General features: G+C 38.1%; 2 protein-coding genes across 3 annotated transcripts; one reads left to right on the top strand and one right to left on the bottom strand.

The window, feature by feature from the left end:
* Positions 1–21: 21 nt before the first annotated feature.
* On the bottom strand, positions 22–8324 carry LOC140145677 (uncharacterized). 2 transcript variants are annotated; one of them, XM_072167363.1, is made up of 3 exons: positions 7763–8324; positions 4777–4865; positions 22–3371 (listed from the first exon to the last, which is right to left on the bottom strand). In XM_072167363.1, exons 2-3 carry the CDS (start codon positions 4791–4793, stop codon positions 1376–1378), a joined length of 2013 nt encoding a protein of 670 aa, XP_072023464.1. In that variant the 5' UTR covers positions 4794–4865; positions 7763–8324; the 3' UTR covers positions 22–1375. The 2 variants fall into 2 exon arrangements, with proteins under 2 accessions (XP_072023464.1, XP_072023465.1); XM_072167364.1 differs by having other exon boundaries at positions 8192–8324.
* A 3859-nt stretch (positions 8325–12183) lies between these two features.
* Positions 12184–18687, top strand: LOC140145715 (uncharacterized). The gene is made up of 2 exons (XM_072167396.1): positions 12184–12291; positions 14918–18687. The coding sequence occupies exons 1-2, from the start codon at positions 12254–12256 to the stop codon at positions 17757–17759; spliced, it is 2880 nt and encodes a 959-aa protein (XP_072023497.1). The 5' UTR covers positions 12184–12253; the 3' UTR covers positions 17760–18687.
* The last annotated feature ends 8696 nt before the right edge of the window (positions 18688–27383 follow it).

The raw sequence follows: 27383 nt of genomic DNA, 5'->3' as shown, positions 1-27383 counted from the left end.
TTATTTATGTAAAGAGATAATGCTGCACCCTTTATTTCTATTCTATTACCAGAAAATAGTGCGAGTTAAAGAGAAGATATCATTTTTTGGCACAAATATTTTAAGTAGCAGTGGGCTATACAGAGGTGAAAACTACTTTTTTTGTCATATGATTTTCTAAACAGTTTTTATTTATTCCTTTAACCCTATCTCAATATGAAATGACACAATTTTTGGCCTGGTGTCCGAGAAAAAAGTGTGCAGCGCCTCTTGTGTCACCATACCTTATCATTGTTGAGGGAGTGGATTCGAGTTCAAAATCCTTCAAAGTAGTCCTTGTCTGGCATGTTGCTATGATTTTGGTGTCTAACTATATGTAAATGAGCTCAAAATACCTAATTTTGGAAGTTGCATAAAAATTGGACATTGCGTTTTCTTAAAAATGGACAATCCATTTTGGGTCAAAATTGAGCATGAGGGCGCTTTTCATGATCTTTCGAAAGTTAACGTCCATTCGCTGTTTTTAAGTTAAATAATAGCTATGAAGATGATCATTATAGTTCAAACTGCTCAAGAAATTTGAGCATTTTATCACAATTAGTTTGTCTGTAGCACTCGTTTGAATGTTCCTTCAATACTGCTATACAAACACATGGGGGTCAACAACCTTTTATCATGTACAATCCAATGGTGGCATCCAAATGAACGTTCTGATGAGCGTTGCGGACAAACTACTTCTGCTAAAAAGCTCAAATTTCTCAAGCAGATCAAACTTCGGTGTATCTCCATAGATGTAAACATTAAAATACCGAAAGGAGAGAAATTTGCGCAAAATCTTGAAAAGCGCCCTCACGCTCAATTTTGTCCCAAAATGGCAATTTTAAAAAAACCGGAATGTCCGATTTTCACGAAACTTTCAAAATTAGGTATCTTTAGCTCATTTACATATATTTAGACACCAAAATCATAGCAATATGCCAGAAAAGGAGTACTATGAAGGATTTTGTACTCAAATCCACTCCTCCACAAAGATAAGGTATGGTGACACAAGAGGGCGCTGCACACTTTTTTCTCAGACCCCCTGCCAAATATTTTGTCATTTCATGCTGAGATAGGTTATATAGAACAAAAAAAACTGTTTAGAAAATAAAACAAAGTATGAGCCATCTATAGCCCACTCCTATTTTAAGTTGTTTACTTCAAGGTAGAGCGCGTACGCTTAAGTGACAGCGAGTATCGCGGAAATATTGCACGCGTAACCAAGCGTGATGCTGTGCGTAGAATAGAATGTTTCGGCGCTCGACCCATTATTGCAGAATAATGGGCTCTCACGTGACGCTTTTCAACAAATCACAGTGCGCGATTTTGAATAATGGGTCGTGGAGGTAATAGAATACTAAATAAAGTTGAATCTGAATCTGAATCGGAAGTGTTGCTTAGACTTGTTACACTCAGTTGATACCACACTGCTAACTACTTTATTTCTGTACTCCGTTTCATCTCCTTGTGGCTGACTAATGTCAATACTTTCATCTGCATGCATTGTTTTGTGTTCATTTTGGTCATCATTTGTGACAAAACCCATTCCATGTGTTGTTGCTTGACTCGATTTTGGTTGAACAAAAGCCACTGAACTACTTTGAGTGTTTGTCACTGAACTACTTTGAGTGTTAGTCACTGAACTACATTGAGTATTAGTCACTGAACTACTTTGAGTGTTAGTCACTGAACTACTTTGAGTGTTAGTCACTGAACTACTTGGAGTGTTAGTCACTGAATTAATTTGAGTGTTAGTCACTGAACTACTTTGAGTGTTAGTCACTGAACTACTTTGAGTGTTAGTCACTGAACTACTTTGAGTGTTAGTCACTGAACTACTTTGAGTGTTAGTCACTGAACTACTTTGAGTGTTAGTCACTGAACTACTTTGAGTGTTAGTCACTGAACTACTTTGAGTGTTAGTCACTGAACTACTTTGAGTGTTTGTCACTGAACTACTTTGAGTGTTAGTCACTGAACAACTTTGAGTGTTTGCTGCCAAAGTTCTAGCCACTTTATTTCTATTTGTTGTTTCACTACCAAATGACTGACTTGAGTCACTACATGCAGCTTCATCTACATGTACAATAGAACCGCTGTTGCTCCTACTATCACTGTTACTTGAAGAAACTCTGTTGCTCAAATCATCATACAGATTTGTTTTTCTCACATGGGTTTGAGCATGTCCGAAACACTCCTCTCTGCTTATAAAAAGCAGACCACATTGACCACACTCAAATTTAGAGCAACTTTGGGAATGTTCATCACGATCCTGGTTGATAGAAAAATTATAGCCACAGATATCGCACAATCTCCTCACATGGATTTGAGCATGTTTGAAACACTCCTCTCTGCTTTTAAAATGCAGGCCACATTTACCGCACTGAAAGGAAGAGCAAGTCTTCGCATGTTCATCATAATCGTGGTTTTGCGGAAATTTTGGGCGTACAAATTTATCTTGATCACCTTTCCATTTCTGATGACTTCTCATGTGCTTCCTGTACCTATCAAAATTTGGCCACAATCGTAAACAGTATCTGCATTTGAAGGGTTTAAGTTTGATTTTACAGGGTTCAACAGGCTCACAAACCACAGCACACACGTCATGGCATTTCATATGCAGTGTAAGAGCCGCACTCTGTTTGAAGATTCTATAACAGTACATACATACCCACTCACTTCCTATTTTCTGGTCGTCGTGATGATTTAATTCCTGCTGATGCTGTTTCAACGCTTTGGGAAAATTGAACTTTAAATTGCATTTCTTGCACTGATGTACTTTCCTGCTGCACTTCTTTTGATGATCACCTTTATCTTTTACCTTATTGGCCTGACTATGATATGCTTGTGTTGTCTTCATTTCATTATGTTCACTGCTTTGAATTACAAATTCGAGATGTGTTTTAATGTGGTTGCTCAGATCTTCTTGGCTAGAAAAACCCTCCTTACAAAGGAAACATTCTAGTGTTACCTGTTTATCAACACGAACATTAGAACCGCTGTTGCTCCTATTATCATTATTGCTTGAAGAAACCATGCTGCTCAAATCATCATACAGACTTGTTTTTCTCACATGGATTTGAGCGTGTCTGAAACACTCTGAAACACTTTTAAAAAGCAGGCCACATTGACCACACTCAAATTTAGAGCAAGTCTTCTCATGTTTATCACGATCGCAGTTTCGTGGAAATTTTGGGCGTACAGATTTATCTTGATCACCTTTCCATTTCTGATGACTTCTCACGTGTTTCCTGTACCTATCAACATTTGGCCACAATCGTAAACAGTATCTGCATTTGAAGGGTTGAAGTAGTAGCGTATTTCTGGTGATTCTGGATGGAGGAGTTAGGATTCTGTGAGAAAACATGTCAAGAAAGTTTACATTGAATTTGACTGATGAAAGAGAGTGTACATGTGTATTGCAAGCCATCTGGGCCCCAGGATAGAGGGTTGGTGTGATCCCCCCCCCCTCCCTTCCCAACCACATTAATTTAATACCTACATCTGGAATTAACACTAATAAAGTCAACCAAAACAGCTCAATACAAATCAGGCCTTGCCGTCTAGATTTTAAAGGCGAGCGGTCACTCACTCGCTAGCATGATGCTAGGCGAGTGGTTGAAAATCGCTCTCTAGAAATTGAGTTTGGGCGAGCGGTGGCGATCGAGCGAGAGGGATCGCTCGCCTCATACAGCATGGCCTGTACAATACTTTAGCAGAGTTGGCAATTCCAATTTAAATGCAATAATCAAACAAACTTTCATTAAAAAGCAAAATAGTAACAATGTTTAATATTAACTGCATGAAAATTAATGTTGCTTCAAATTACTCCCAACAAGTATAAAAGACCTACCGTATTTGTTCCATTAACCGCCCATGCCCCTATAAGCGCCCACCCATTGACATACTACACATGATCCTCTATCATTATACGCAGAATCCATGCATGCAACTACTTGTGTATCAAACACAAGGCCTCTATACACAAAGTCCATATTCTGGGCCAATTTTTACATAATATGTAATAATGTAAACAATATAAAAAACAAGTGCCCACCCAAAATTACTTTGTTAAGCGCCTTGGGCGGTTAATGGAATGAATACGGTACATGTGCAGGGGAACTTACTATAATCATAAAGAACTTCAAAAATAGGCTGAAATAGATTTAGCTCATTCTACAAAATCCTGTGCCCAGGCCCGTACGCAGGATTTTTTTTGGGGGGGTGCTGATTTTGAAAAAGTGGACTTTTTCCAAAAGGGGGGGGGCGATTTTGTGAAAAGTGGACTTTTCCCCCCAAATTCGGACCTTTTTTGACCAAAAAACGTAAAAAACACAATTTTTTTTGCTCGCTACGCTCCCAAATTCTTACATTTTGGGACTTTTGGGATACTTTTGCAAATTTGGGGAGGTGCAGTCGCACCCCCCGCACCCCCCCCCTGCGTACGGGCCTGCCTGTGCCAATCACTTTCAAACCTGAGAAAATAAAAGTTGTTCAAAAAGACCTGCTTTTTGTGGTTTTTAAGAGTAAATATATCACTCCTTTTGGATATAAAACACCACACTTTCATAATTGTGAAAAAATCAGCCCATTTTAAAAGAATGAAAATTCAAATCTATTTGCTGGTAAAATGACTGCTTTAATCTTTCCTGTATATGGGATGTACATTTGTAAGACTGATGATCAGTCAGTCAGTCGGTAATCAGTCTAAGATTTTGAACCTTTGGATGATCATCATATATCATACATACAGCTTACCTATGACCATTCGGCATTCTGAATTACAACTTTACATCAGATTTAGTCTGCAGTCTGCATGGGCTGTGTGTTGAGCTGAAGAGTAAATGCTGAAATACAGAAAATGAAAATGGTTTCAGTACAACAAACAGAAAGGCAACTAATTTCAAACGGGACTATACCAAATCATTTAAAAAATAGCAAAAGGCAGCTATTGTACATGCAACTTTTTTACATTATTAACCCCCTGAGCACTACCTGCCGATCTACATTTGTAACATTGCCACTGATTGGTCAATTACATATATCTTCACTTTAATCACCAATCAGAATGGAGCTTTGCAAATAATTCACCCCAATTTTTTGTGTGGTGAAATTATTCTAACAACGTTGCTAATTGGTCCAATTGATAACTTCTTTCTGGCCAATTGGTCAATTTGGCGCCCCCTAAGGGTAGTGCCAGTGGCGTAGCTGCCGGGGGACAGGGGGGGGGAAATTGCCTATTTGGGCCCCCGCCCCCTCAGACCCTGCGCCCCCTAGCGCTATTTGGGCCCCAGCCCCCTAGCGAAGGGAAAAAAAAGGAAAAGGAGAGAGGAAAAAAGAGAGGGAGAGAAGGGGAAAAGAGATGGGGAATCCATACGATATGCAATACCGTACCATATACGATTATTGTCAATAAGCCTGGCAAAAATTGTCTATTTGGGCCCCCGCCCCCCTAGTGCGGAAAAAAGAGAAAGGATGGAGGGAGAGGAAAAAGATGGGGAAGAGAAGGGAAAGAGAAAGGGGGAATCCATAGGCCTACGATATGTAGGGCCATACGATTATTATCAATATACTCGACAATATACTTGTAATGACTTCTTGAAGACAAAGAAATATAAATCTTTTGAAATGCTAATTGCAAAAAAGCACATAGGAACAGTATATTGACTAAAACAATAAAATGGTCAACCCAAAAAGAAAAGTCGAAAAAGGTGGTCAAGAAGGCTGTGTCCAACATGTTTCTTGTAGCATGCCCCAACCGAAAATTTTCAGTATCGACACAAAATTGGCCGATTAAGTCATTTACCATTGAGCTATTTCAAACTTGGGGCCGGATTTACGATTAGACCAGATGGGTACCGGGTCCAGGCCCTAAAATAGCCTAAGGTATGTTCCCAAAACACCATGTTTTGGACCTAAATATGGTAACATTGCTTACATTTTATGCGGCTTGGCACAAGACTGGCCTTTTACATAAAATATTTACCTTCATTTTGGGCTACAATTGTCTGAAATTGGAAATTTTTAGCGCGCTTCGCCACTTTAACCAGGAAGTTAGCAAGAATTATGGCCAAAATTCATTTCTATATACATGTAAGACCAAATTAGTAATAAAAAAGCAAATTTTTCTCAGTAATAACCCGGTTTACCATTTTCTCTCTTGGGCCACTGTATTGCCAAATTTAAACGTATAATTTAATATTTACCTTTGTTTTTTATTTTTCTTTGATATATTTGAAAGTTGAAAGTACACTTTGTTTTCAATGGGGGTGCGTCGCACCACTCGCACCTACCCCCATTTTCGTTTGGTAGATTTGGGCCCCGTCCCATACAGGCTTGCCCCCCCCCCCCTGGAAAAAATCCCAGCTACGCCACTGGGTAGCGCCCGGGGCACATTTCCCCCCTCTGCCCCACATAGTTACGCCACTGATTATATTACACTGCTGACTGCTACATTCTGGTACACCAGAACATAATTCAAATTTGACGATATTTTGAAACAAATTAATCTGCAAGAAATTTTTCGTACAGCCAGAGGTTTCCAGTGGTATAAAAATCTCCATTTTTTTGGAAAAGTGGGGGGATGAGGCTATGGATCACAAAATGCCCTTAAAGAGGAAGCCCTGCCAGAGCAGTTCTTCTGGGATGAAATTCATCAGTGATAATTGAAAGTGACTTAGCTATATAATGACAATGTTTATACCACGCCAGAGTCATTTGTTTGGCAACATTTCCAAACATGATCAAGGACATTTATACACTCCCAGAAGGTTTGGTTCACCCCAGAAGAACTGCTCTGGCGAGGCTCCCACTTTATGACGAAATATTAATTTTAATTAGAGAGGGCGGCCTATCTGCTGTGTCCTGGCAGAACATCAGTCGATATGAGACATTAAATATTAAATGCGAGGATCCTCGCATTTAATATTTAATGTCTCATATTGACTGATGTTCTGCCGGGTGTTCTGCCAGGACACAGCAGATAGGCCGCCTCTAATTATAATTAAAATTACATTAGCCGTGAGACATTTTCGAGAGAATAAAATCATTACATGTTCAATTCGCCGATAGATTCGCCATGAGCTGTTGTGGCGTGTGGTGACGAGCTATACGACATGTAATCGTTAGTGCTCGCTGGTTCGAATCCGAGCGGTTCTGATTTTTCTCTCCTTTATTATAATGCCAGTTTGTCTGAGCTCCGTTTCTTTAATTGAAATATTAATTTCATAGCTAAAATGATAGACAAGACAACATTATACGGTATAGTAGTACTGGCTGGGCCACATCTAACAATAATAAAAATAATCGTAAATAAAGAAAGATTTCCATTCGTAAATAGGTTAATTTTTTTCAAACCTGCATTTTTTGCATATTTGTGATGTTTACACATGTGATATGTCCCAACTTGTACCTAAATAATAAATGGAATCAGCCGGATGTGCATATGTGTTCTGTTTGTACTCGTGGAGTCGTGAGTTGTGTATGTAGATCAAAAGCACAATTTTAACATAAAAGTCATTGACATTATTAAAGTTGATAACAAACTTAACGATTGAAGGAAATTGTAAATAATATGTTACATGTATGTCTTAATACATTCTGGATTGATCATTTGCATGCAGTGGTGCTGCGAAAATTGAAATATTTTTATAGATTAAAAAATACATACATGATCATTGATGATGTATGTAAGCCTGATGCCCTACAGGCATGATAGGCTAGCTACCATGTACACTATATTTACCCTGTTTCCCGGGGGGGGGGCACTCAACTTTAGAAGTGACGGGTATGTGCCTACCGGCGTCGCGAAGTAGGGGCCTATCGGGTTCAAAGCGTTATTTCAAAAAAGGGGGTCATTGGGTATAATATTTTGAAAAAAGGGGTCATTGAGTATAAGATTTCAAAAAAAGGGTCATCGGGTAGAAAAATTTGAAAAAATGGAGCAAAATTTTGACAATTTCGGCATAATTTTGAAAAAATTGAGCAAAATTTGAAAGTTTCGGCATTATTTTTTGGCATTTTGATGATGCTATTCTAGAAAATCTAGAAAAAAGGGGGTCATTGGGTAGCCGCAACCAAAAAAAGGGGGGCATCGGGTAGCCGCAACTAAAAAAAAAGGGGGTCATCGGGTATAGTCGACTTCAAAAGAGGGGGCCTATTGACAGGCACATACCGTCACTTCCAAAGTTGAGTGCCCCCCCGGGCCCTGTTTCCCACAGCTGATGATATTGCAGCACAGTCATAAACTATCAACCTCCATTCATGAATTTACACTATCATACATGTATGTACACAGTGATGGACTGATTGTAATGTAAACAAACCAGCAATGAACAATGAGCAATTTCCACTTAAATATAACGTGCCTTCTGTGCTATATCTACAAAATATAGGTGATTTGAATATTATGTGTTTTAATATTTAACGACAAATTTGCGCATAAAAATGATTTATAATTCATATATTATATATATTGATTTATAATTCATTCATATAAATGCTATTTTTGTGTGTCATTAACTATAAATTAATTCTCAATTCAGTACTCCTATATTTATAGCACATCAAAGGCACGTTACTGTTGGATTGTCAATTAAAGCTCTGATTAAAGGTCATTTGTTCAGCTGATCGTGAAAGAAGCAGAGGTAAGCTTAAATTTTCTAAACTTAAGAATGTACCAGAGCCATGTAGTAATATAACTAAAAATGTCGAACTTATTCTCTAGAACTTTCTTCTTCTTCCTTATAAGTGCCTCCCTCATATGTATGAGTATTATCGCACTGATGTACTTATTTTTTACTCTGGAACCTGGCAGTGAAGTACCGGCGGTGTTTGCACAGTACTGACGCGTTTTGGGTCAAGCTGGGAGAAAAAAATCCCAGGTCGACCCAAAATAACGTATCGCACACGATAGACCACCTAAGTTATCGTAAATCGGTTTCTCCCAGGTCGACCGTAAATTTTGGGTTGCCATATTCGGTCCGCAAACGCCCAGGATTTTAACCCAGGTTGACCGACGACAAGCATGCAAATAGGCCTACATAACGTGACCCGACCATGGGGATATACATGTGACGAGTATAAACATGTACAGCGTTCATTCACAACTTGTAAGCGCCAGTGACTCGGACTTTTACGATCAGTTTGTCTTGGCATCTAATTTATAATTCACAGTAGGCCTACTCTCATATTCGTATTTTATTAAAGTATTCTTGTTTTAGTTTGCAAAATACAGAGGCAAATTAATGGGATATATAGTCATACTTCCAAGTTTTCTACTTTCTTCAATTTGCGTCAACATGTACACACGAATACACACATGGTATAAAGGTTAAGCTTACATCCAAGTTCGCATTGACGGTACGACTCGATGTTTCAGACTTGTGAGAAAAAGAAAGTAATAAATTATGAGACGAGGTCACAGATAGGATCAAATAACAAAGAATCACCCTGCCTAAAGTGCCGGACATAGGCCTACATGTTTTACTTTATTATTATTTGGTAGACAACAACAACCACTACGAATGGAGTGCCAATTTCTATTAGCCTAAGCTGTCTTTTTATCAACAAGCACGGAATCTCCCAGCTTGACCAATTCGGCAGTACTGACTGTGCAAACACCGCCGGTACTTGGTGGTTATCACGCACAGGTCGCGTGATACGACGGCCTACATGTATATCTTGAAATGAGCACTTTTACATCTATAGACTAGTTCGTTAATGTCCATTTCATTCAGTTTACTTAAAAAAATTGTGACTTCTGGAGCATCGCGTATCTCTGCTGGTAGGAGATTCCATTCGATCCCGTAGTGCAGGGGTAGAGTGAGTATTGGTTCTTATTAAAAGCCGGAATGTATAAAAGATGTGGTCCATGAGAATTTCTGGTTTTGCGATTGGTTGTATTGCTTAGGGGCGGTGCAATAATTATCAGCCCCCCCTCAGGTCTGAACGGCTCGCCAAAAATCGCTTGTCCCCCCTTTGGCCCGCCAAAATTGCTTCCCCCTCTCAGCCCGCCAAAAATTCTTTCCCCCCCTTGAACATGCCAAATTTTTGGATCCCAAATTTCAAACTTTCAATGGTAGATGTATGTTGCGTGTGCAGCGAGCAGGAAAATTTGCATATATTTAAATGTTTCTAGGCCTTTTTAGAGCGCTTTTATTAAAAGGCGCCCTGTGAATGCGTACCAAAATCGCTTGCCCCCCTTCTCGGCTTGCCAAAATTGCTTCCCCCCTTTTTTGGCAAGCCAAAATTTCTATCCCCTCCAATTTTACCCTCCCCCCAGGGCTCATAATTATTGCACAGCCCGTTAATGGCTTAACATTCATTTGATGGCGCCAAGTTGTGAATTGTAGTTAAGTGGAGTTTGGTGCGTCGGTTTTCTAGCGTTTCCCATTGGAGATTAGTCAGCATTTTTGTGACACTTGATTTCCTGGAGTGATCATTTGGAACGAAGCATGCAGCACGGCGTTGGATTTTTTCTAAAAAGTAGCCTTGTTGGAGAACTATTGATAGGGATCCCAGATAGCGCTACAATACTCTAATTTCGGACGCACAAGAGCCTTGTATGCCATTTCTTTGACTGTCTTGTTGCATGAGTACAGATTTCTTCTCTAAAGTCCGAGCATTTTATTTGCTTTGTTCTAAGATGTCTGTTTTATCTGGTGGGCCCAATTGTGGTCGCAGCTGATTTCGACCCCTAAGTATTTCTGCTGTTTAACATTCTGGAGAGCAACTCCATTCATTGTATAATCATATGATGAACTGGTTTAGTCTTGTGAGTGACGTGCATGGAGTAGCATTTGCTTGAGTTAAACGACATTTGCCATGATTTTTCCCACTTGCAAAGAGTCAATGTCATTTTGGAGATGAAGACTGTCCTGAGCAGGGGTGCAAATTGTGATTTCTTCCTCAGGAGCAAAGGTTTTTAGGCTTCGATTTCCTTAATCATACCATGCATAAAATGCTTTATTCTTGCCTTCAAAAGATGAGAATGTTACTCGTAACATAGCGTGTATTTTTAGAGCGACTGTATATTAGGTCTTCTAGCATCAAAAAAAGGGTTTATGGTGACAATGTGCGCGCGTAGCGGGCAATAATGGGTATTTTACACTAGTTTGGGGTCAATTTTGGTCAGACAGAGGCTCCTTTCCCCTTTTATTTTCCTTTACCCCCATTCCTCTTTCTTTTTTTGCCAGAGGAGCACAACTTGTTTAGTGCTTTATGGTTCTTCTTTTTAAATTTCCTCAATATTTTCCAGTTTGTCCTCTTCTCAGTGTATTGATACACTGAATTCCCACATGACTTTTGTTCCCATAAAATCCTCATTGCTGCCTCTCTATATATTTCCTCAGATATGATTGCTGCCTCTCTAAATTTCCTCAGAGATGAGCCCTGTTTCCACCTGTCTTCATCCAACTTCTTTTCTTCCTGTTAAATTACATTGAATACCTCCTATGGTGATGAATTGTAAATTTCCTCATATCCCATTTCTATATTCTAACACCAACACCTTCTTCTTTTTTTTTTTTTATTTCTTATTTCTTGAATATCTCCAAATTTTGCACAACCAGTGTCTTTAAAGATATCCTCGCATCCATTCAGTAGCTTCACTTCCTCACAGCCCTCCCCTATTATCTTGTACCTCATTCTTCTTCTTTTTCTTTCCTCTTTTCCTTCTTCCTCTTCACTTTTCTTTTCTTCTCTTTCCCTCCTTTTTCCTCTCTTTCTTTTTTCTTCCCATATGGCATTATTTTCTCAATTTTGACTCTCATTTCCTAGGAGCGGTGCTCCCCGCTCCCGCACAATTTGCATCCCTGGTCCTGAGCACTCTTTATCTCTCTGTATATAATGCAGTCATCTGCAAAATGTCTCACTTTACATGACACAGCAGCCGGGAGATTGTTTATATAAAGCAAGGAAAGCAAGGATCAAACACAGTCCCTTGAGGGACTCCTGAGGTAACTGGTGCTTCTGGAGACGATTCTCCTTCAATCTGAACTCTTATCATATATCATACACATATCAGCCACTTGCGTCACAGTCGATATTGCCTAAATGTGAGATAGAAAACCGAAAATGAAAAGATTGGAAAACACATCTTTAAATTTCTTTACTACATGTATGTTTTAAAATTTGCTGTATTTTTTGTATTTCACTCAGCATTTGTTCTGCAGGTACTAGTCAACACCAGCCCATGTGAAGTCCCCCTGTAGATTCAACATTCAATAACCCAAACATGAAAGCCAAATACAGAATGCAGTGTAGCCAAAATAGGTAGGTTACTGTTAAGGCTGGGATTTTTTCTGGTAGTGTTGTGCCCAGGTACCTAAATTATGTAATTTACAGAAATGAACCTGGATACCAGTGTCACTAGGGATGAAGTCAAAGTGCCAAATTTGCACTTTGAAAATCTTATATGGTCTCCAAACATTTGTGTGTGAAGAGCAAATCGAGGGCTTAGAGAAAAAACTAGCTATGTCCACAATTACATGTTACTCATTTCGGCAACAAATGGATGGTTAATCATGCCCTCCATGCAAGTGAATTTGGGGTATATGCATGGTCACTTAAAGGGGCACTTCGTGATCCACAGCCTCATCCCCCACTTTTCTCAAAAAAAGTTGAGATTTTTATATCACTGGAAACCTCTGGCTACATAATGTTTATGTACAAAATATTTCTTGCAGATTAATTCGTTTAGCAAAGATATCGTGAAATTTGAATTTCGTTCTGGTGCACCAGAACGAAATTACAATGTATTGTCTATGGAGCAGTGTAATACACATAATCATGCATAACTCGCAAAGCGCAATATCGGAATCAACTGAAATTTTGGGAATATGCTTTTTCGTGGATATGTACTGAAAAATGTCATAAAAAGAGGATGCTAGGATCACGAAATGCTCCTTTAAACAGTTAGCATGGTTAGTTAGACGCAAGTGACCATGTACATACATACATGTACCCCCACAGGGTTCGTAGCGGTCATTAAATTCCTTAAAAGTCAGTGAATTTGAAGCAAGGTCATTAAAGTCATTAAAAGTCATTAAATTTTGTAGAAAAGTAAAAAAAAGTCATTAAAAGTCTTTGAAATATATTTGTATGAAGGAAAAAATAAAAATACGATGTATGTTAATAATTATTTTATTTAATTTATGATTACATACCTGCCAACCGTTCCGTTTTGGCAGAACTGTTACACTTTTTAAACCTCAAAGTCGGTAAAAAGCGGAACTTTTTGGACACATATATTTCCAATTTTAAAATGAAAATTCCTTAGAATCCTGACTGGATGACTAGGCTAGATAATGGTACTCATTTAACATGCATGTGGGCCCCCTCCCACATACCCGAAGGTGTGGGGGGGGGGTCAAAATTTGATGAATCATTGTTTTTATATTGCGCATTATATATATCAATTTCAGTCATGTAGGCCATGTTATTAGGCAAAAAAGAAACTTTGAAGGATGTCTCTCATGTACAAAACTATAGGAAACTGAAAACTTTAAAGCATGTTTTCTGGAAGAAGGAAGCACTTTTTATTAAAAGTGTAAAACAAGCCAGGAGCTTTGAAATACACATTAGTACCCCCTCCCCATGTGGGCCCCTCCCACATACCTGAAGGAGGGGGTGGGGGAAAAAATTTAATGAATCATCGTTTTTATATTGCGCATTATATCAATTTCGGTCATGTAGGCCATGTTATACAGGCAAACAAAAACTTTGAAGAATGTCAATAGTATAGGAAACTGAAAATTTAAAACCCCTTTTTTAGGATGAAGGAAGCATTTTTTCAAAAAGTCTAAAACAGGTCAAAAATGGTTTAAAAACCCTCTGGCTTCGGGGGGCTTCATCCACTCGACCCCCACCGGGGCTTTGCCCCTGAACCCCCGCTGTTATATGCTCGATCGCACAAGTGCTCCCGCGCAATATGTGTTCCACTTTTGGGGTTTCTGGGGTTGGCAGATATGTGATTATTATGTATTACTTTATACTTTCCCGTTAGATAAATTAGAACAGTAGATTAGTTGAGTAACCCTTCAGAATTCAGCAGCTGAACCTGCAGGCTGTAGTATCAATGTATATTTGTATAGGGTAAAACTAACTGGTACTTATATTAAGAGGTACAAACATAACTGGTACTTATATTTTATAAGATGTACAAACAATACTGTTCAACACATCCGAGGTATGAGATTTAATAAAAAGTCATTGAAAAGTGTATTTGAAAGTCATTAAAAGTCATTGATTTCACTGTGGGCTTGACACTATGAACCCTGCCCCAAAGTCACTTACATTATTATTATTATAGGGGGCAGAATTAACCGTCCATTTGTTGCCGAAATGAGTAACATGTGGACATAGCTAGTTCTTACTCTTAAGCATGCTAAAAGCCCTCGAAATGATATCTAGTGAAATATATATATACCTACAAAATATTAAATGTAACAGCTGTTTGATATGGTTTGCTCTTTGCATTTATGGTCTAGCATACTAGTAATTGAACTGTGGCCTCTTGTATTTGGATTTTGTGCCTAGGGACTGAATTTATCAACTCATTTCCAGTGCCATTGAAATGGCAAGGCTTGTAAACATATGACTTTCTGGTAACCTACATGTATTACCAGGAATTCAGACCGGGTAGCTTGTATTTTTTAGGATCAGGCCGCAATTTGTCAACAGGAGGAAGTTTCTGCTTACCATGCTTATCTTTGTGTTTTACCTTTAAGCCTGCGTAAAACCAATAAGTTTTAAATTGAGGCTACTTAGATAAAAGTGGTCGTAGGTGCATAGGTGGTAAACGGCCTTGCTTCTTCTCCTTCCCCCTGTGCTCTCTCTATTTCCCATAATCTTTTTTCTAAATTCCAACTTAAAATATTTATTTTCTGTTTCCTTACAGAGTGCAAGCACCTCCATCAAGAATCACCAAAAATACTCCGCTACTTCAACCCTTCAAATGCAGATATTGTTTACGATGGTGGTCAACTTTTGAGGGGTATAGGAGGCACACAAGAAGTCATCACAAACGGAGAAGTAGAATCTCCAAACACCACAAATGCATCTCAGACACTCAAAGTGGCTCAACTCATCAAGCAACTCATATCCAACCAAAATGCAAATGTGCAAAGGGTTTTGCCACACATGACCCCCTGAAAGAACACAATTATTCAAATACATTTATTCATAATTCTCAACCTACACGTGATCACTGCAAAAGGGGATTTGGAAAAGACTCGTCTTTAAAAAAACATTTAAAGATGCATCATTCTGTGGATTTTCCCACTAAGGACAATCGGCAACAAACAACAAAGAAAGCTTCTCAAATTTCGGTAGCATATGAGTGCGACAAATGCACAAAGCGTTTCTTAACGCTTTCAGTGTTTGATGAACACAAATGCATCTCTGACAGTCAAAGTGGTTCAACTCATCAAGGACCTGGTATCCAGTCAAAGTGCAATCATTGCAACATGCGTCTTGCAGCAACATCAGATGTGGCCAGACATGAGAAAAGGCAACATTCACTTCTCCAATGGATGTGCAGGAAATGTGGAATGGGTTTTGCCACAAATGATGACCTAAATGAACACAAAACAATACATGCAGATGAAGCTGGAGACAATAGTCAGCCACATGGAGATGAAACAGAGTACAGAAATAAAGTGGCTAGCAGTTTGGTAGCCATTGAGTGTGATAAGTGTAGGCAGCAATTCCCTTCGCTAGTGGGGTTTACCCTACACAAATGCATCTCGGATACCAGAAATGGTGTGGCCATACTTCGTGCCACCAGCATACCCAGGAAGAGGAATTCGCACCCTCAATGTGAGCACTGCAACAGGCATTTTGGAACAAAACCAAATTTAGAAACAACTATAGATGCAATGGGTTTGGCCACTAAGGACAACCTGAAAAAAACCCACAAATTTGTTCCACTCATCCAACCGCACAGTCATTTTCCATGCCATCAGTGCGGTGCATCATTTTGGAGCCAAAGGGGTCTTGATATACATACAAGACTAGCTCACCCAGGAAGTCGAAGCTTTGTTTGTGGCAAGTGTGGCAATTTTTTTGTGAGCAAAAAAGAGTGGACCAGACATGATAAAATGTGTGTGAGAAATATATGCAACAAAGACGGGGGTGTACCAAGATCCTCGGGGGCCCATGGACAAGGAGCTGTGCAGGGCCCTTTAACGACTCCGTTATCAACACTTATGTCATGTTCGCCTTTGCTCGGGGCCCCTGAACCCTTGGGCCCCATCTACTTTGTCCACCCGCTTGCTACGCCCCTGAACAATGACAATAGTCCAAAAATTCTGAGTTGTCATCATTGCAATAAAGCATATAAATGTAAAACTTCCTTACAAAAGCACATCAAGAATCATGAACGTGATCAGAAAATAGAAACTGAGATAGTGTGCATATATTGCGACATGAAGTTCAAAGGGAAACAGTCTCTTGCGACGCATAAGAAACGCCATCGTGGCAAGACTCCATTTGAATGTATGCAGTGCTTAGAGAAGTTCTCGAGCAGAGAAAAGCTGACTCAACATCGAACAAGCCATGTTGATAAGAAAGCGCTGAGTTGTCATCAGTGCAATAGAGCATTTAAATCTCGAAAGTACTTACTAAATCACATAAATAGTAATTTTGAATGTAATAAGCATTGCGAGATGGTCATGATGGTGTGCATGTACTGTGACAGAAAGGTTAAAGGGAAAGCCGGTCTTAATTCTCATATGAAAAGACATGTCGGTGAGACTCCATTTGAATGTAAACAGTGCGGGGATAAGTTTGCATCTAGAGAAGAGATGACTCAACATCGGACAAACCATGTTGATGATAAAATAGCTCTGAAATGTCACCATTGTGTTAAAACATTTCCAACTCTGGCTAAGTTACAGAAACATTTGAGCAAATTTACGACAGGGTATAAACGTAAGAGGCTTATATGCGATAAATGTGGGATAAGACTCGATTCAAATTATCAAAGGGATATTCATATGCGAGAAGCTCATACCGGTGAAGAAATATTTAAGTGTACAAACTGTGGAAAGAAGTTCCTACAAGAGAGTGAGCTAAGCCAGCATGTGGAAACAGGGTGTGAAAGTTTGAGATGCGAGGAATGTGATAAGCTTTTTAAGAGGAAAAGCTTCTTGAAAGACCACATGATAAGTATGCACTCAAAAGAAATGCCTCCTCACCTTCAGTGCAAGTATTGCTTCAAAAGTCTATCAAGTGAAAGACAGTTACAAAAGCATATCAAGAGAGTTCATGAGATTGGAGATTCAGAACTTTCAATATGTGAATTTTGCGGGAAAATTTTTACTTTGGAGGTTTATTTGAGGAAACACATACAAAGTAGACATCCTGATACCCTACAGTACGAATGCACCCAATGTGGGCATAAATCAGCGTCCAGTAGATACCTAGCGGCTCACATAACACGGTACCACAGTGGTGGTGAAACAAGTGTGACGCATACGAAGCCCCTGTGTACATACTGTGGCAAGACCTTCCCTAGAATGTATTATCTAAAACGACATCTGAAAGTTCATACAGGAGACAAGCCATATTTATGTCCTTCATGTGGCAAACGTTTTTCCACAGGTTTTGGACTCAAATCGCACATGAAAACCCATGACGGGAAGAAAGAGTATCTGTGTAATTTGTGCGGTAAAGGATTTGTACATCCGTATTCATTGTCGTCTCACATGAAGCATAACCACAAAGATGAAAAAGACTAGATGAGGATAATTAATTTGATGTGTATGACTTAAATAACATCCATTTGTGTAAAAGCAGGCACTAGGAGCCAAAACATGTTCATCTATAAGGGGGCAGTTCTGTAACCCCAATACATTAGTACATTAATGAATGACCGTTGAAAATTTGGGTACAAAAACTCAAAGTCTGTGACTTGAGGTCAAATAATTGCACTATGATTGTTTAATTGAGGTTATTGAACTATGCCATTGAGATGAGACCATTGTGGTCAATAGTTAGGTGGTTAGCTCAATCGTTAAGGCGTTCGACTATGGTGCAAGAGGTTGCAGGTTTGAACCCGTGTGTTGCCTAGTATATGGTCGAATCCAACCAAAAGTGTCCACGGGCCAAAAATAAAAGTCCGAAATAAAAATGTCTCCACAATTTTTTCCTTTGGCCCATTGATTGATGACATATTGGCCTTATAGGAACCAAAAGTGCCATTACTAATCTTGAAAAATTACCTACAAATACCACTAGGATGCTTTCACTATCGCAATACTAATCAACCTAAAACAAATGGAATATTCCCATTAACGCTTTTTTCGTGTAATGTAGACCACAGGGTGTCAGGAAAATGCTAACTCAACCAGAAAATATTTGTTTTATTTTTTATAACGCGATCAATATGATCTTAGTCAATTTATGCTAGTTTATTTTTGAAAATGAAGTTTAGGTCAGTTTCTGTATTTTTTTTATCAAATGAGTATTAATCAATTTAAACATTGTGTAAGAACGAGTATGATATATGTTTTCAAGAATATTAGGAATTATACGCATACACCTAACGCTTTATACAATGAAAAGGTGAAGAAACCTGGGTATTCGTAGGTAACATGAGCGATTTAACAATATCTATATTGAGTTTATAGGTTTAAATTTTGCTATTATGGTAATGAATTAATAAAATGGTAGTTTTAGATCCCTTTCAGATGGTACGTCCAAATGAATAAATGCTATTACCTTAGATCAAAATTTTTTTGATGCTTTTAGCAAGATTTTGACCACTTCATTTTGATATACAAGTAGTTAATTGCAATTCTTTGTAAAAACCACATGTGCCTGCTAACGGTCAAAAATTTTTTATTGCATAAGGTGAAAGGGCTTTGGTAGTAGGTTACAAAAAGTCACATCAAAAATTCCTCCGGAGCTTGTTGCCATAGCAACGGCAGATTTTATGATTTTGTATGACTTAAATAACATCCATTTGTGTAAAAGCAGGCACTAGGAGCCAAAACATGTTCATCTATAAGGGTGCAGTTCTGTAACCCCAATACATTAGTACATTCATTGAATGACCGTTGAAAATTTGGGTACAAAAACTCAAAGTCTGTGACTTGAGGTCAAATAATTGCACTATGATTGTTTAATTGAGGTTATTGAACTATGCCATTGAGATGAGACCATTGTGGTCAATAGTTAGGTGGTTAGCTCAATCGTTAAGGCGTTCGACTATGGTGCAAGAGGTTGCGGGTTTGAACCCGTGTGTTGCCTAGTATATGGTCGAATCCAACCAAAAGTGTCCACGGGCCAAAAATAAAAGTCCGAAATAAAAATGTCTCCACAATTTTTTCCTTTGGCCCATTGATTGATGACATATTGGCCTTATAGTATTTGTAGGTAAGAATTAGACTTTTGGTGGATATCGCAATCAAAACTTCATTTTATAAAGCACTTTGAATGTATTATTTTCTTTATGTGCGTTTATTGATACTTTAGACCCTATCATGTATTAATAATGTCGGTTCACAGCGGTTGAAAGAGGATTGAAGTAAGAAACGAAGGCACTAAAGTGACTTTAATTTGCTTAATTGCACACAAATCGCTTAAAACCGTTATTGCAGACTTGTGAAGTCCATCTGGGAGTCAGTTACGTCTTGTGGCCTTTCGTTTGAGGGCAACTACAATTAGCTTTATACCAGGGTCCATCAATGTGTTGTCTAGATCATGAGACAATGAGAACAGTCGTTTTTTCCATGGTATTCGTAGGTAACCTTAGCAAAAACGTCAAAAGTTACCTTCGAATAAATCAATTTGGACACAAATTACTAAGAAACCAGAAGGTCGGTAAACATTTAAAATGAAGCACACATGACAGTTGACAAATCCAAGTATTTATCCCTTCTAATCTTCTTTGAATCTGATTTTTCTTTCAAATGAGCAGACCGTCGTCTATTTCAGTACATATTTTCACCAATTAAGCCGTATTCAGTTTTGCATGGTGGGCATGTATGTGAATTCGCAACTTTCATTGACATATGATTTGATAGCAAACATACAGGCCTTCGTTATATACCAATATGGGCATTGGCATGAATGGCGGTGTTTCACAATACTGTCATGATGTCAAAGTGTATTCGTAGGTAACATTCGGTTACCGAAATTTACCTACGAATACTTGCTTTTATTGTTGACATCTCAGAAATATTTAAACGCAGGTTATTGAAACTTGGTAGAAATAAAGAATGTATTACCCTGCACCTATTGCTTAACTATTGTTTACTATTCTCTCACTTTGTGGAAATGGCACAGCTTTTAACATGTATTCGGAGGTGATGCATATTTTTACCAAACCTACCTTTGTGCCATTTAGAATTTCTGGCAGCTAAACACAATAATAAAGATGTCCGAATGCAATGCATTTCAGTATTGGACATATCAAAGCTTGTATCAATTGCACATTTATTAGTGATTTCCATTTTTTAAAGATATATCTAGTGCTATGAAAAATTGTATTCGTAGGTAATGTAAACAAATACCACTCGAAAAATTATCACAAAAATTCATAATTATGTACAAATATGTGAAAAATTGAACAGGCAATCTTTGAATACACACCTTTCAGGAAATCAATTTAGATTCAATCCAATGACTTCTTTTCATAACTGATTTAGATGTTTTTAAAAATACTTTAAGAAATATTTTGAAAAAATGGGTAAAAATAGCATGTTTTGGGGTCTCTGTGTCTAAGTTTTTCACAGAAGGGGTCTTATTATATATGGCGCGAAGCGTATGATCAAGGCGAATAAACACAATACAAAACGAATGCCAATTGATTAATACTTTTAAGTTATGGCCCTGAACATGCCGTGTACACTTTTCGTTGGATTCGACCATATGCTCTTGTGGAAAAATTTCAGTTAGCTTGAAATTCCCCTGGACAAGGAACTTATTGCTAATTGTCTCATTGTAACCCATACGGAACTCGGGGAGCTGATCCTGGTTGTGATGGTTATTTGTGGAATGTCTAGGTTGTGCGCTCTTGTAGCAGCAAAAGTCCCTAATTTGTTAAATGGTTTATGGAATGATGTGGGGCCGTAGTAGTCAGTGACAACCTGTAAAGTGTGCTGAGGCTTGTGGATCAACATCTAGGCGTTGTGCTTGTGGGCAGCGCAATATACAGGGTGTCCCAAAAAAAAGAGGCCCCACATTGCGCCCTCTTTTTCTCCTATTTCTGAAAAGTTGATCAAATATATTTTGGTATGTAAAGAAACCTTCAATCGTTAGCTTTAATAAACTAAAACAATTATTTCTATCGGCTCATAACTTTTGAAGATATGTCCTTTTAAAGAAATGTATCCGTTTTTCACTCTGTCCACGGAGGAGGTTTGGCTACTTCAAAGATTGGAAAGTGCATATACCATGCATGAATATAACACATTCCTCGATGATAACTTTATAAAATAACAACTTTATTTAAGGGAATGGGCTTTACCGGTGGGCTTATGGGTTATGGATTTTGTTAAGTGTCATTAATTTGGGCGAAATTGATGTGGGATGGGACTTCTTGCAATTACTTATGTTTTTCTCGTTTCTTGCTTTCTTTTTATTGACAGCTTAAGTCATTTCTCTTTTTGGAATAAAAGGTAGCCCTGAAAAGGGCAGTTTGTCTTTGGTTCTTTTGAAGTGAGTTTACTGTGCTGCTCTGCCCTCTACCTGGTTGCCTCAGTGACGAATACAGGTTTCAGCCCTAGTTCTCATTGCATTAATTGCGTTGCGTACCATCCTTAAGGCCTTGTGCGCCGGATACTTGCAAATGCAGCAGTAATATGGGGTTGCGAAGATGTTTGAAGCTAGCTGGTGATCCTCGCTTATAGTGAATGCTTTCCCAAGACTAATGCTATTATCTATCCATGTCATTAACCGTGTGTTTTGTTTAAATCTTTGATGTAGCCAAACCTCATCCGTGGACAGAGTGAAAAACGGGTACATTTCTTAAAGAGGGCATATCTTCAAAAATTGTGGGTCGATTGAAAGAATTGTTTTGGTTTATTAAAGCTAACGATTTAGGGTTTCTTTACATACCAAAATATATTTGATCAACGTTTCAAAAATAGGAGAAAAAGAGGGCGCAATGTGGGGCCTCTTTTTTTTGGGACACCCTGTACAATGTAAATCACTGCACTTTTTTTTACGTAATTGTATTGTGAAAGCTGCATGTGACGTGATCAAGCAAATTGAATCAGATGTTGGGATTTTGAGATATAGCCAATACTATAAGTATTCCGGGGGGGGCACTCACATAAATGGTCTGTACGCATGCGTGACCAAAAAAAAAATAAGTAAAAAGGGGTGTTTTTTTAGGCAAGGCAAGTTACGCGTGTGACGCATTTAGGGTCTTAATAAACACTGATTTTCAAGAATAAGGGTAGTTTTCAGAAACTGAACAACTTGTTTAGGGTACCTTTTCAAATTTTTGGTAAATTACGAATTCAAAAAGGGTAGGCCTACATTTGTTGCATTTTGACTAGCCTAAAACTCATTAGGGGGTAAATTCTATATTAAATTACCTTATTTAGGGGCTAAATTTGCTGGTAGAGTAAAATTCGTTTAGGGGGTGTTTGAAAAAAAATTTGGCCATGCATGCGTACATGGTCATATTTGAGTGATCCCCCCGGGTAAGTATTCAACTTATAAATATTGTTCTGAGCAACATTATAAAATGGTCACATCTCTGGAACCTTAAGAGATGAGGCTTTTAGCCAAGTAAATCTCTGAGAATGACTCTTAAAATGAAATCAAAAAGTCAATTTTGATCAACATCAGACTCATGTAGCTTGATCACATCATATAATAATGTGCTACACATGTAAATGTATGTAGCTGCCAAATGTATACAAGGGTTGTGCAATAATTATGTGTATCGCTGGGGTGGTGAATTCTCAAAGTGGTCAGCCAAAATTGCTCCCCACCACCCCCCCCTTCGGCCATCCCAAAAATCTTTGCCCCCCCTTTTGACATGCCAAAAATCCCCCCTCCTTTACACACTAAGATTTTGGGGAACCTGAATTTAAAACCTTAAATCGTCTTTTAATCATATAATGCGAGCAAATTTTGCATATATATTTGAACGTGTTCCTAATGTTTTCCTACACCTTTTTAGGTGTAATATTGTGATGTGCCCTCAGTAATTTAATATGATGATTTATCTTTGTTTACAACATGAGTGATGACATTTTGGGGGAATTTCCCTCTCAAATTGAGCAAAACAAGTTGAATCATATCAAATTTGGAATATTTGGAAAACCCCTGAGGTTATAAAGTGAAAATGATGTAATGGAATTCCCTAAGGAAGTGATGTAATGAGAAAGGTTAATGTTATAATTAAGGCTTGGGAATTCCCAAGATCACATTTGGCTATTAATACTTGGGATTTCCCATTGCTTGATATATAAGAAAATGTAAACACAATTATTTTCACAGTTGGTAGTGTTGATCTGGGCTAGCTAGCTAATATGCTTACAGTCCAATTCCTTCAAAGAAAGGAAATAACCAGAAATATTTAATGTAGTCAAAGTAATACTATTTGCCAGTGTTGTCGGAGAAGATCTAGAATACGTCAAAGAACGTACTTCTTCCAAGAAAGGAATATACATTCTTCTGCCGATTTGCTGAAGTCTGGTTAAAGGAGCAACATAACTGTCAAAATAAGTGGGGACAACTGCATCGCAGTCCTGCTTCCTGAAGATATTGTGTGAAAGGTGGAAATAGCCCCAAGTTTGGAGAAAGCAGCGCAAGGAGATAACGACAAGGAGAAAGCAACACCACTTTTGTGTGAGGATTTTATAAACTCAAGTGTACACTGGACTTCGCTGCTTTTCGCAGGACAAGTGAATAAGGATATATTACATCAGTCGTCCAGAACATTGCAAGAACTTTATGATTATGATGCTGGCTAAGTACTAAATAAGACAGCATTCAAGCTTTGACTTGCATTTGGCGGATACGCGTGTGAAAAAAATATTTAGGAGTGAAAACAGTCAAAATTCTTGATTGCTTAAATGTTTCTAGGGGTAAAATGTCACATATTTTCAGATTTTGGCACTTAAAACCCCTTATTTTTCACTGATTTTGAGAAAAAATTCATTTTTTGGTCCAATTTTGGCCGAAAATGGCCGTTTTGGGGTGACAAAAATTTTGACTTGCTAATTTCCTGTGAGTGTATGAACATGAAAACTACTGAGTAGTGCCTAATTTTTTATGCTAATTATGTGACAAAGGTACATTTGTGATATTCAAATCATTAAATGGGATAAATCTGTTTCTTTATTTTTGTAACAGGGTTAGAAAGTTGGGGGTCAGGGTGACAATTACTGACAATTGATTTGGGAAAAAATTAAATTTTCGCCCAATTTTGAGCTTGAAAAAGCCATAGCTCCTCAATGGTATGAGCTATTGAGATGCTTTTTGTGTCTTTATGTTCGGTATTTCACTAGCTAAATAGTGGTATAAAACTTGACACAGTTGAATGTACTGAAAAAAATTAGAGTAGTAATATGTTACCCCTACCCCTAACATTTCGGCGGGTGTGAAAAAAATAAAGGCCTTCGCAAAAAAAATAAGTCCTTCAAAACTGTGAGGTTTAAGGCTAAACAAATATAAACTTGCTATAGCCAAGACCTCCCTCTAGAGCAAGTTTATGTTTGTTTAGCCCTGAGAGTCCCAGTTTTGAAGGACTTATTTTTTTTGCGTCAATTTTCGCTCAAATTTGAGGACTTCGGGCAGAAATATGCCTGTACAGTGCTATGGGGAAAATTTTCAAGTTGACAATTATGCATTTTTTTATGTCAGATTCAGTTTCTACACAAAATTTCACCCCAGAAAATGTTCCTTTAAGTAGGATATCTTTCACTTTAAGTTCCCACCATTCTGTCCGCCAAACGCAAGTCAAAGCTTGAACGCTGTCGTAAATAAAGAGTGATTATATTTGATTATTGTGTATGTGCATTTGTTGTCATATATTATACCAATCATAATGTGCTTTCAATTAAAGACTTAGATTTTGTTAGCTTAACCTAACAGTGTATTTGTGTTGTGCATTCGTATGAGTTCGGGTAAAAGGTGATTTTGGCCTTGAGTCTAGTACGACTTGTAACAATATAGAAACGGTGCCCAAAATATCTGTGCCAAAAATCGCTTGACCCCCCACCCCTTTTGACCTGCCAAAAAATGCTTCCCCCCTTTTGGCCTGCCAAAAAATCTTTGCCCCCTCCCTATAATTCACCACCCTGGGGTACACATAATTATTGCACCACCCCTAATACATGTATGTGCTTTAACCCTGGTCTTACCAAGGTAATTGGTCCAGAGAAGATCAATGTACATGTAGCTTACACTTTTCATAATACATTTGTCCCATTTAATTTTCTGTACTGATTTGCTATCTAGTGCAACATGGCTTGATAAGTAACGAAATATACCTCAATGAACAGAGAACATCCAGATCTTGCAAAATATGTTTATTTCTTGACTATCAACCCATGTTTAGCCAAAGGATTCTGGGAAGGGTAAGATATCTTCTGGGTTGTCTCCAACAGGTTTTTACCTTGCGCACTAAAACGCTCCAATAAGTGCTCATATAATTGGGCTAAGGCCAAAAAATTGTTTTCTTGCCATCCAGGCCTGTAGGCAATAAACGTTGGTGATTCAGTGGTATCTACAGCTTGCCATGGACTATTTTGATCAATGAGAAACAATATGCTCAATACGAGTTCGTTTCAAGTAAAAACCATATGTGATTCGTGTGATAATAAATTTTCTATCATATAGACGAATCCCAATTTCACCTACACGTTAATGGCAGCCATAGCTAGGTCCCTGTCAGCTCCATCTCACCTAAAATGTGAAATGATGCGGCCTTGGAGGGTACGTATACTGCATTCTATCACCCGTGTTACACATAGACAAAAGAATGATGACAGTTTACAACACAAAAGAATCTAACATTAAATTTTAAGCGGCTTTAATCCACCTAATTGGGCACAGAGTCACAACAGCAGTTTAGTGCTGCAGAACCCAGTAATGTCCGACCAAATCCTGACCATGACTTGGCTCGTTGGATTCGTCTATATGTAAGGCATAATGTTGTGATTGCTGGAGACATCCTTTAAAAGTGTCACAAAATGTGAACCATTATAACACTTTAACTACTCGTTTGGGTCATGAAAATTGACAAGGATCTGTAGATTTACGTACATGACACGTGCAGGATACATCAAAGGATTGTACCATACTGCGACCGCTGGTGTAACATGCATTTGGCGCTGGTAGTAAATTCTAATATTCTTTGCTGTACCTCACTTGTTCAGCTCAAAATTAAAAGGGGACATATCTGACAGTAAAAGCTAACATTTATGGGAAAAATACTAATCTACTTTATAGAAATGTTATAATATGGCTTTAATGTATCAATAAATGTACAAAATGATTAGTTACATGGTCATTTTTCAGAGAATTATTCAACCGTGAAATAGCAGCGTGAATGCCTTTGATACAACTTACAAGATGCTAAGGAGTCCAAAATCACCACAATCAAAAATAAGGAGTCCCTGGACGCGCAAACTCCTTAAATCATGCGGTACATTTCCAAAGAAATCATTAAAAACCAGTTGAACTGGTCTCAACTGTGGTATACCCCCGAGACCCACAATAATGAATTGTTAAAAACACACAAAAAGTCTTTTTTTATTAGGAATAAAAATTCCCTTTAAAAGGGAAAGCCAGCCTCAATGTAGAAGAGGTCTTGTAATTACTTTTGGTCAATGTGAAAGGCATTTTTTTTTTTTTTTTTAGGACCATATGTTACATGCACAGTCCACCAAATCATCAACGATGAGAACATGTACACTGCAACAGCAGAAAACATTAACTCCTAATCTCCTGTCAACTCTTTAATTCATTACTCCAAATAATTGTTCTGTTTTTGGGGTTTATTTTGTCCCATGTTTTTTGTTTTACCATGCTTATCATTGTTAATATTAAGAAGTGTGACATATCATGTCAAAAACGGGGTTTATTTTGTCCCATGTTTTTTGTTTTACCATGCTTATCATTGTTAATATTAAGAAGTGTGACATACCATGTCAAAAAACAGACACTTTTATCAATTTTGAGGTTTTTACATAAAGAGCTAGTTTGCTCCACAATGCTGTTTTCCCCAATATAAGTCGGACATTCCTAAGTGAAGATATTGAGTTCGTATGGTAGGGTACCTGCAGGGAATATGGGACCATTAAGGACGTTTAGCTTATTTGCATAAAAACTAAAGAAGATATGCCCACAAGAGATTGTTATGATGAACAACCTGTCCTTTAAGATTAATAAAA

The sequence above is a fragment of the Amphiura filiformis genome, unplaced genomic scaffold, assembly GCF_039555335.1.
Source record: "Amphiura filiformis unplaced genomic scaffold, Afil_fr2py scaffold_594, whole genome shotgun sequence".
NCBI lineage: Eukaryota > Metazoa > Echinodermata > Ophiuroidea > Amphilepidida > Amphiuridae > Amphiura > Amphiura filiformis.
This window is presented reverse-complemented; position numbering and strand designations above follow the sequence as displayed.

Excerpts from the sequence above, each read along its gene's own strand:
- LOC140145715 (XM_072167396.1), top strand. The coding sequence starts at position 12,254 with ATGAAAGCCAAATACAGAATGCAGTGTAGCCAAAATAG. Across the intron at positions 12,292-14,917 it reads ATGCAGTGTAGCCAAAATAG|AGTGCAAGCACCTCCATCAA; the intron begins GTAGGTTACTGT and ends GTTTCCTTACAG.